The sequence below is a fragment of the Cervus elaphus genome, chromosome 22, assembly GCF_910594005.1.
Source record: "Cervus elaphus chromosome 22, mCerEla1.1, whole genome shotgun sequence".
In the NCBI taxonomy this organism is placed as follows: domain Eukaryota; kingdom Metazoa; phylum Chordata; class Mammalia; order Artiodactyla; family Cervidae; genus Cervus; species Cervus elaphus.
The window spans coordinates 16,304,852-16,315,966 of NC_057836.1; the positions used below are offsets into that span (position 1 = coordinate 16,304,852).

At 50.3% G+C, this 11,115-nt stretch overlaps 1 protein-coding gene across 1 annotated transcript; it reads left to right on the forward strand.

The window, feature by feature from the left end:
* The first annotated feature begins 3,388 nt into the window (after positions 1 to 3,388).
* LRRC23 (leucine rich repeat containing 23) lies at positions 3,389 to 11,003 on the forward strand. Its single transcript, XM_043880925.1, has 8 exons — positions 3,389 to 3,611; positions 4,105 to 4,277; positions 4,362 to 4,471; positions 4,918 to 5,171; positions 5,981 to 6,111; positions 7,642 to 7,778; positions 9,737 to 10,034; positions 10,551 to 11,003. The coding sequence occupies exons 2-7, from the start codon at positions 4,155 to 4,157 to the stop codon at positions 10,008 to 10,010; spliced, it is 1,029 nt and encodes a 342-aa protein (XP_043736860.1). The 5' UTR covers positions 3,389 to 3,611; positions 4,105 to 4,154; the 3' UTR covers positions 10,011 to 10,034; positions 10,551 to 11,003.
* The last annotated feature ends 112 nt before the right edge of the window (positions 11,004 to 11,115 follow it).

Sequence of the window (11,115 nt, forward strand, 5' to 3'; positions counted from 1 at the left end):
GGAATACTGTTCAGCAATCAAAAGGGTTGAAGTACTGATATGAGCTATAATACAGATGAACCTTGAAAACATGAATGAAAGAAGCCAAACGCAAAGAACTACGTGTTGTAAAACTTCATTTATATAAACTATTTAAGAATAGTTCTCTTTTTTTTTTAATGTTGCTCTGATGTTTTATTAGTGGCAGTAAATTGTAACTTATTTCAGCAAGATTTATCATTAATGACAACCATATTACCTAAATATTCTGGATTGAAACAATATTTAAATAATTAAGTTATGTGCTTCATATCTGCACACATTAAAAAGCATTTTATATGATTAAATACAAAAAGACTAAAACAATTTTTCCAGTCAATTTTAAGTAAAGAGACATCATGAGAGCTGAAGAGTTACATATTTTTCCATAGGTAAGACTATTTTTCAATGACCAAGTATTTCTATAAGTTAGGCATGCGTGCTCAGTCACTAAGTTGTATCTGACTCTTTGTGACCCCATGGATGGTAGTGGGTTGCCCTTTCCTTCTCCATAAGAACAGTTCTGTTAGTAAGAAAGAAGGGAAGAATGCATATCAGGTAAGCAACTGTCAGTTTCTACCACAATTAATATTAAAATCATAAAAAGCTCCTACAAAGCAATTTTAAAAATTAGTGAATGACTCAGGAGCATGAGAAAGGACATGAAAAAGCATTTTGTAAAATAAATACAAACAAGGACATAAACATATTAATAAAAAGAAACAACCTCACTGGCAATCAAAAATTCAAATTAAAATAATAATTTTATGGCTATTTGATAATGGCTATTATCAAAAAGGGTCTTCCATGGTGACTCAGTGGTAAAGAACCTACCTGCCAATGCAGGAGACACAGGTTTCATCCCTGGGTCTGGAAGATCACCTGAAGAAGGAAATGGCAACCCACTCCAGTATTCTTCCCTGGGAAATCCCATGGACAGAGTAACCTGGAGGGTTACAGTCCATGGGATCGTAAAGAGTCTGACATGATTGAGCAACTAAACAGCAGCGCTCCTTGGGGGTGGACATGTTTATCCTTATTTCATAAATGTGAAAATGAAATCTCAGTAAAATGATATAATGTGCCGAGGCACCCAGCTATTGAGTGGTAGAGTAAGTTAGGAACCTGGTGTCTCTGACTTTAAAACCTTGCTAGTGCCATGATCATGGCAAACTGTGGAAAGCTCTTAGAGAGATGGGAATACCAGACCATCTTACCTGTCTCCTGAGAAACCTGTATGCGGGTCAAGAAGCAACAGTTAGAACCCTAAATGGAGCAAGTGATTGGTTCAAGATCGAGAAAGGAGTACGTCAGGGCTGTCTGCTGTCACCCTGTTTGTTTAACCTATATGCTGAGCACATTGTGAGAAATGCTGGCCTGGATGAGTTACAAGCTGGAATCAAGATAGGTGGGAGAAACATCAACAACCCCAGATAGGCAGATGATACAACTCTAATGCTACAAAGTGAAGAAGAACTAAAGAGCCTCTTGATGAGAGGGAAGGAGGAAAGTGAAAAAGCTGGCTTAAGACTAAATATTAAAGAAACTAAGATCATGGCATCCGGCCCCATTACTTCATGGCAGATAGAAGGGGAAAAGGTGGAAGTAGTGACAGATTTCCTCTCCTTGGGCTCCGAAATCTCTGCAGTCGGTGACTGCAGCCATGAAATCAGAAGATGATTGCTTCTTGGCAGGAAAGCGATGACAAACGTAGACAGTATGTTGAAAAGCAGACATATTATTCTGCCAACAAAGGTCCAGATAGTCAAGGCTATGGTCTTCCCAGTGGTCATGTACAGTTTTGAGAGCTGGACCATAAAGAAGGAAGAATGCCAAAGAATTGATGCCTTCAAACTGTGGTGCTGGAAAAGACTCTTGAAAGTCCCTTGGACAGCAGGGCGATCAAACCAGTCAATCTTAAGGGAGATCAACCCTGAATACTCACTGGGAGGACTGATGCTGAAGCTGAAGCTCCAGTATTTTGGCCATAGGATGTGCACAGATGACTCACTGGTAAAGTCCCTGAGGCTGGGAACGATGCAGGGCAGGAGAAGAGGGCATCAGAGGATGAAATGATTGGATGGCAACACTGATGCCATGAACATGGACATGGGCAAACTCTGGGAGATGGTGAGGGACAGGGAGGCCTGGCGTGCTGCAGTCCACGGGGTCGCAAAGAGTTGGACAACAACAACAAGGAGTACCATGATACTAAGTGAACAAGACAGGGCAGGAGCTGATATTTCCTGATTTTCAACTCACCACAATCTCCATCAGACTGCTTCTCCTGTTACATAGTCTGTAAGTTAGCAATCACATGATATCTTACCTTGTGACCTTGCCATATCTACATCAGATGCAACAGGATTGATAACATTCCCCCTCCCCCAGGTAGGAATTGTGTCATAAATATTAATCTCCCTGAGCCTTAGTCTCCGTTTCTCCCAAGCAGCTATCTCACAGGACTGGGGTGGAGATTCAGTAGCACTTGCAAAGGCATCTCACGTGATGCCTGGCACAAACGCTCCAGAAATATTTTTTGCATCTCAAGCTCTCTTTGCAATCTCCTTCAACAAGTCACACAGATTTGAGTGGCTGGGTGTGGCTGTATTGGTTCTTGTCAATGATGATTATGATGTTGATAATCTTAGTTCCTGGACCAGGGATCAAACCTGTGCCCCTTGCAGTGGAAGTGCAGAGTCTTAACCACTGAACCACCAGGGAACTCTCTCGATTATTATTTATGTGACTGTGTTGGAAGAGGATTATTATCCTAGGCTCCTGTTGGATTTTCTCTCTTCACATATCACACAAAAGGTTTGCATCAAAGGATGAGAATGGAATGGTCCCACGCTGGATTCAGCAATCCATAGAGCGCTTCAGCATAAGTCATATTCTTACTCCATCTCTGTCGGTTGGTACCCTTAAGCCTATTTTACAGATGGGAAAGTGGAGTCTTAGATAAATTGCTGGTAGGTAAATTGCTAGTAAATTGCAGATCTGTCAAGACTCCAACGCAGGGCTTTAGATAACATTGGGCCTGGGCTCCTTCCATTCCTTGAAGCCACCAGCCAAAAGTCTACTTGAAAATAATCAATGGGTGGGACCTATGAGAAGGTGGGGGAACCAGACCTTGGTATTTCTAGCTCTTGGTATTTCTCCACCTTTTGCTTCAGGGAATGAGTTGCTTTTGAATTCACAGTACTCCTGCTTTGAGGTAGTCTTAATTCCTTAAGGTCTCAGGTGACTTACTGGCTAGCCCCGCCCTCTGCCCCTCCCCTCAGTGTACTAAGTAAGCCACGCCCACTGGCTTTTTAGCCCTGGGCCAATTACCGCGCCCCATCCGGGTTCCTAGGACTAGAAACCTGGGCTTGTCACCAGGCAACTACTGGCCTACTGGCTTCGCGGCGGATTTTCAGTTCGGTTATTCGCAGCTCCCCTCAACGGCTGCCAGCTGCGGGAGCCTAGTGCCCGGTACCCCGTTGCCATAACAGCAGTATACAACGCCTCCTTCTCCCTTGCCCTCTACAAGACAGCCCTTCTCTCTCGGGGTCAGATCTCTCCACGACAGCTTCTGGTTGAGCAGAACCAGGGTCTGTGTCCCTTCTGCCAAAGAGGATTGAGTGGGAGGGTTGGAGCCTGCGTGACCGGCTGGTGTCCAGGAGGGGACAGGGAAACGTGGGATGGGAGAGTTAGAAGAAAGGACTGGAGCAGGGGTCAGGGATGGAAAGGGAGGGGAGGTGTCTGTAGGGGATTCTGGAGAAGAACTTCCAGGCAGAAGTGGGAAGAACTGGCGAAAGGGGAGCCCAGGAAGCTGGACAACTAGCTGCTGGAGGAGTTGGAGCCACTGAGAAGGGCTGAGAAGGGCAGAAAAGGTCGTGGGGGGTCTGGGAAAGCATCCAAGGGGAAGGGATCCTTGGTGGGAAGTATGAAGTGGAGGTTGGGAGTCAAAATGCGATGTTCACAGGGATGAGGTAAGAAGCATGGCCGGCAGGAGATCTGGGGGGTGATAGGGTGATGGGAGGGGTACCCATTAATGGAGGTGAGGGAGGGAGCATTGGCTAAGACTGAGATCATCTCTCTCAGAGTGGGGACTCAGCCTGCTCTGACTCCAGAGCCTTCAGCAGGGAAGACAAATGTCAGATGAAGATGACCTGGAAGACTTCGAGCCAGACCAGGATGATCTGGAAAGGGAAGATGATGAGAAGGATACGGAGGAGTGGGAGGACTACAGGAAAGAGGGAGAAGAGTCCGAGGATGTGAGAACTTGGAAGCGGAGGGGTCTGGGGTTAAGGGCTGGGGTTGGGCTGGAAAGGCATGCCTGAGTCCACTTCCTCCTGCAGTGGATATCCACACCCCTCACAGAGGACATGATGAAGGAAGGGCTTTCTCTGCTCTGCAAGACGGGTAATGGACTGGCACATGCTTATGTCAAGCTGGAGATTAAAGACAGGTATGTTTATGGGGGACCAGAAGCGGGCCGAGGTGGTGGGACCTGGTCTCCTTTCTCACCCTCCATCCTGGGTGTTTTGGCTGAGTTTGGATCTCTGTCATCCTGGGCCAGCTAGGAGGGGGAAGGATAGAGTCTACTTCTCAGGACGCTGTGACCCCCTGCATCAGAGCTGGCCTGCGGCATTGGAGGCCGTAAGGGGATAGGGTTGGGTGGAGATTCCAGATGGACTCCCTTACTTGTCCTTCAGAGTGCTGGTTCTCAGCCCTTCACAGACATAAGGTCCTGCTCACTGTTGAGAACCCACCTGCCTTCTCCTTCCCCTCCCGGACTCACCCATCTGTCAGTCACTCTCCGCTCTAAGCCATCTTCACACTGCCCTCTGCTTTAGCACCTCTGACAGCCCTTGCTGGATTCTTAACCCTGACCTGGCCTCTACCACCTCCTAGGGATCTGACAGACATCCAGCTGTTGCGTTCCTACATCCATCTGCGCTACGTGGATGTTTCCGAAAACCACTTGACAGACTTGTCCCCACTCAATTACCTCACCCACCTGCTCTGGCTCAAGGCCGATGGCAACCAGCTGCGGAGTGCCCGGCTGAACGAACTGCCCTACCTGCAAATCGCCAGCTTTGCCTACAACCAGATCACCAACACGGAGGGCATCTCTCATCCTCGTCTGGCCAGCCTGGATCTCAAAGGTGGGGACTTAGGATGGGCCACGCACAATTCCTTCCTCACCTGGGGCCAGTAGCAGTGGGCAGCATGGCCCTTGGCTGTGCGACACAGCAGCCTACATTCATTCACTCATTCTTTCAGACACCCGTGGCAGTTCACGACGACAGTTCTATGTGCTGGAGATGTAGGAGTGAACCAAAGAAATTCCCTATTCTTGTATAGCTTACGTTCTAGTCAGGGAAGGCAGGCAATCATCAATGATCACAATATTTAATTTTATTTACTTTTTGGCTGCGCCATGCAGCATTCAGGATCATAGTTCCCCAAGTAGGGATCAAACCAGTGCCCCTGAGTAGAAGTGTGGAGTCTTAACCGTTGAACCACCAGGGAAGTCCCAACGATCACAAAAAATAAGTAAATTTTTATAAAGCATGTTAAAAGGAGATAAGCGCTAAAAAACAGAACAAAAAAAGAAAAGTAAAATGAAAAAATAGATCGGGGTAAAGGAAATGGGTGGAAGGAGGTGGTGATTTCAAACAGGTTGGCTAGGACAAATGTCATTGGGAAGTTAACACCTGAGCGAAGACTTGAAGGAGGAAAGGGAGTTAGCTGCATGGATTGTGGGGCACCCCTCATTCATGCCTCAAAGACTTAGGTGGGCACATCCCTTGCGCCCTTGGACTACCAGACCATCGCCCCAAGGCCCCGCGGGTGTTACATCTGGAGCTGGCCCTCCTGGTATCCACCTGGCATTAGAGAGGATGATGCAGAGGCGCTATTGCTGAACACTCGGGGTGGCCCTCTGAACCCTTAACACCCTCCTTCTCCTCAGGGAACCGCATCCACATGGTGACAGGTTTGGATCCCCAAAAACTGATCAGCCTGCACACGCTGGAGCTTCGGGGGAACCAGCTGAACAGCACCCTGGGAATCAACCTCCCTAAGCTGAAGAACCTCTTCTTGGTAGCATCCTGGGTCACAGGGTGGTGGGCGCTGAAAAGGGGGCACTGTCCTGGGGGCCAGGATGCCAGCTTCTAGTAGACGGTGGTTTAGTCGCCAAGTCGTGTCTGACTCTTGCAATCCTATGGACAGAGGAATCCCCCAGGCTTCTCTGTTCATGGGATTTTCCAGGTAAGAATATTGGAGTGGGTTGCCATATCCTCTTCCAGGGGATATGTCCTCCTTCCCGACCCAGGGATCAAACCCTCTTTTGCACTGCAGGTGGATTCTTTACCACTGAGTCACCAGGGAATCCTGGCTTCTAGTGGACTCACCTACTAACTTCATCATCCTTATGATAATTGGCATTATTTCCAAACACTGAGCATTTGCTTGGTGCTCAATGCTGTGAGGATGCAAAATCCAAATAGACAACGTGTTTACCAACTAACAGGGCTAATAATACACAGCGTGTGGATGACATAGAGACAGTTTGCTTTGATATAGGTTGGGACACCATGTGCATAACTGAGGTACAGACATCAGGCTAAGGAGGCCACGTAGGTGTCTAGTCTTTTAATTTTTTTTTTTTTTTGGCTGGGCCATGCGGCATGTGGGATCTTAGTTCCCCAAACTGGGCTTGAACCCATGTTCCCTGCGCTGGAAGTCTTAACCATTGGACCACCAGGGTAGGTCCTGTGTCTAGTCTTTTAGGCCCCTGAGATTCTTCATTCCAAGATGCTGCTGAGGCCATGTCTCCTTGGTGGAGCAGTGAGGCTCTTGGGCTGGGGGGTAGTGGGGGTGGGTTGAAGCATCTCCTTAATCAGAGGTGGCTGTGGTGGGCTGGATAGTAGGGTTTACTGCTAATCTTTGTCTTGGTTGAAAGCTTCTCCTGGATTCTTTATTATCTACATGGATCTCTACTCACCTCCGCTCCCCTTTCGCACCCTCTCTTCCTCTTAGATTTGCTCTTTTGCAAATCTAAGTAAAGAATCTGCCTGCAATGTGGGAAACCTGGGTTTGATCCCTGGGTGGGGAAGATACCCTGAAGAAGGGCATGGCAACCTACTCCAGTATTCTTGCCTGGAGAATCCCTATGGACAGAGGAGCCAGGCGGGCTACAGTCCATGGGGTCTCAAAGAGTCAGACACAACTGAGTGACTAGCACACACATACACATACATATATATAATTCATTATTGGCTGTGCTGGGTCTTCATTGCTTTACTCCAGTTGCGGCGAGCAGGGGCTACTCTCTAGTTGTGGTGCAAGGGCTTCTCACTGTGGTGGTTTCTCTTGTCGTGGAGCACAGGCTCTCGGGTGCCTGGGCTCAGTCGTGGGTCCCAGGCTCTAGAGCACAGACTCAGTAGCTGTGGTAGGTGGGCTTAGTTGCTCTGCGGCATGTGGGGTCTTCCCTGATCTATGTCTCCTGCACTGGCAGGCAGATTCTTTACCACTGAGCTACCAGGGAAGCCCTGCCACATCTCTTTCTGATTTCTCTTCCTTCTCCCCCCGACCCCCTTTCCCCATCTATCTACTGTATCCTGGGTCTAGGCCCAGAACATGTTGAAGAAGGTGGAAGGCTTGGAGAACCTAAGCAATCTCACTACCTTGCATCTTCGAGACAACCAGATTGAGACTCTGAGTGGTTTCTCCAAGGAAATGAAATCATTGCAGTACCTCAACCTAAGGTATGCATCCCTCCAGGCCCACCTCACCCTTACCCCTGACCAGGAGCCACCTTGGACCCTGTGTTCCTCTCTGGTCCCAGTCCCCCAGTTCCAGCCCACTCACAGATTCTCCCCTCATCCTCCGTCCTCACCCCTCCTTTCCTGACTGTCTTCTGCATCAGTCCTAATTGCATGCAGCACTGGAACCTTTGTAGCCTGAGACTCCTGAATCCTATTCATTCCACTCACATACTGAGAACACGCTATGTGCCAGGCCTTGTGCTGTGCTGGGAACCATCTGAAGGAATCAGAGATGGTTCCTGTTCTCAAGGGACTCACAGTCTGGCTCCATCCCATATAAATTTCCACTGCTCTTCTCCATCTCCTGGGCCCCAATTCCCCTTCCAATTTCCAGCCTCTCTTCTCCTGAGTCTCCCCTGTAAGGGATGGCCCCATACTGATTTCAAACACAAGGTGTGCTCAGATATGAGGCAAGGGGAGTCATTAGAAGAAAATCTCTAGATGGAAAGGCACTAAAGATCACGCGAGACTTTCCTGCAGCAGCTCCTGTCTGATGGGGGATTTTATGTGTGTATCTTTAAGCAAAGATGTAAGGAAATTGCCTGCTTAGTCACCAAGGCCAAATCCTCTTCAAGGACGGCAATGGAAAGAGAGTCTCCGAGTAAGGAGTGGTGGTTGTACCTTGAAGCCCAGAGTCCTGCCCTCACTCTTGGATTTAGCTCTGCCACCTTGGTCTGGTACAGTGGAGGGTGTATTGTTTTCCTGTCAATGGTATGCATGCTAAGTTGGTTCAGCTGAGACCCCATGGACTATAGTTTGCTAGGCTCCTCTGTCCATGGGATTTCCCAGGCAAGAATACTGAAGTGGGTTGCCATTTCCTTCTCTAGTTAATGGTATAGATAGGGATAATGGACCTTCCTCAGTGGATATTAACCAGGGGTGTTTGGAAGTAAGTGTAGGAGGGAGGGTTTGTCTCAGTGACTGGGAGGTGCCTCTGGGGCCAGAGACCTGAAAACAAGGACAGTCCAGCATGCAGTGCATGTTGCACTCCCCACGAGAAACACCATGCGTGGTTCAGCCCCTCCCTTGAGATAGGGCTGAAACATTCGAGCCTGATTTCACAAAGCTGTGAGCCAAGAGCATGAAAATAAACACAGAGGACCATACAATGGGGGCTTCCCCAGTGGCTCAGTGGTAAAGAATCTGCACAGGTTCGATACCTGGGTTGGGAAGATCCCCTGGAGAAGGGCATGGCAATCCACTCCAGTATTCGTGCCTGGGAAATCCCATGGATAGAGGAGACTGGTGGGCTACAGTTCATGGGGTCGCAAAGAGTCAGACACAACTGAGTGACTAACACACACTTGAGTTTCCTATAAAATGAAGCTGAGGTTAGGACCTACCCCTCAGGGTTATCGTGAAAATGTCTGTAGCTGAAACAGGGATGGCGGACCACTGAGGGGTGAATAGCTGAAGCAACTGAGCAACGCATGCATGCACAGTACCATGAGGCGCTTTGGGGGGAGCTTACTCTTTGGGCTTCTTCCTGAGGGAGTACCCAGATAGCACCGTCTCCATGAGCTTAGAGTCCAGTTCCGTCTCTGCTGGCTCTGGTCCCACTGTCTAATCTCTCTGGTTAGACAGAAGCCTGTCCTTGTAAGGGAGATTCCTCCCTTGTCCCCAGCTACAAGACAGGGTTGAGACCTAGCTTTGCTGTTCCAGAAGGAGACACACGACACGTTACAGAATAGACCATGGCCCTGAGGGTTCCCCAGGGTGGAACTGATTGGAGCAGGGTTGCCCAGCACTTCTGTCTGCAGCAAATCCAGCCAGTCCATGGAGGCTATGTTTCTAGAGGAACCGGAGTCCCGTGGGAGATTCCCCCGCGGGCCCCAGGCCTGGCAGCTGGCCTCTGACACCCGCATTCCCTGGTGAACCCCTCCTGCCCGCACCGGCAGGGGCAACATGGTGGCCGACCTGGGGGAGCTCGCCAAGCTGCGGGACCTGCCCAGGCTGAGAGCCTTGGTGCTGCTGGACAACCCGTGCACCGATGAGAACGACTACCGCCAGGAGGCCCTGGTGCAGATTGCTCATCTGGAGCGCCTGGACAAGGACTTCTATGAGGAGGAGGAGCGGGCTGAGGCTGAGGAGATCCGGCAGAGGATGAGGGAGGAGCAGGAGCAGGAGCCTGAAGCAGAACCTGAGTCAGAACTGGACCAGTCGTCCACCTAGCAGTTCCCCTGGCCTCCAAAGACAGTAAGGAAGGGGGCGGGGAGGCAGGAAGACTGGCTGAAGAGCTGCTGTAGGGAGGAGGTGGGTGGGGAAGTCAGGGGCAAGGAGAAGACTTGGGGGCACCTGGGTTAGGAGTCACGGGTGTCTCACGGGGAGAAGAAAGAACCAGAAGGGCCTGGGAGGAGCTGAGAGGCAGAGGTGATATATCAGAAAGCCCGAGGAGTAAGCCCCAAGAATGGTGTGGCAGGCAGAGATGAGGGTGTGGCTGGGCAACCACACCTGATGGAAAGGCTGGGTCAGGGGCTTTGGTGGGGTGGAGGCAGCGCCTGAGGACTGGGCCTAGGGAAGAAGGCGGGAGAGGAAAATCCTGCACTAAAGAGCCGAGGCTAAAAATGCCAGGACAGGGGCAGAAGGAGGGCAGAATGAGGCGGAAAGAGACAGAGGCTGTGAGCCCAGGGAAGGGTGGCAGGTGGCACTTCAGTGGGGCAGAGGAGGGGGGTGCGGGTGGCCAGAGGCTCAGCTTCTACCTTCTTCCTCCAGGCGATCAGGGGGATGCTGGCCCCCAAAACTGAGAAGACCCCAGTCAGGGGGTGCCCCACACTTATACCCCACCCTCATCCGGAGACAGAAGATGCCCACTCTTGTCCCAGACCTGCGAATTCATCACAGCGTGCCGCCCAGGCTACTCACAGGCATCTGGGCAGTGATGACTAGGGGGCAAGCAGCCCCCAGGGCAGGTCTGGAGGGAGCCAGGCCTGGATGGGCCCCAGGTGCTGCGTGAGGCATCTGCGGAGGAGCTGTGGAGGCGGTAGCATGGGTGTGAGGAACAGTTCGCCTTTCCAATAAAGAGACATTGGGAAAAAAAAAAGAGAGAGAGACATTGGGATACTTTGGTGTCTGATTCGGTTTGTGAGACCCTTGAGTCCTTCGTGGGCTTTCCTGGCTGATCACTGGCTTGAGACTGACTGTTACTTTCCAGGGGGGTCTGGGTGTGGGTCTGAGCGCGCGTGGGCGGTGGGGGGCCAGGTCCTGGGTGGTCCCCAGCCCCTCCCACGTTGCTCTCCTCTAGCCCTCCCCGCCCCATCCCATCGGCCCCCCATGCGTG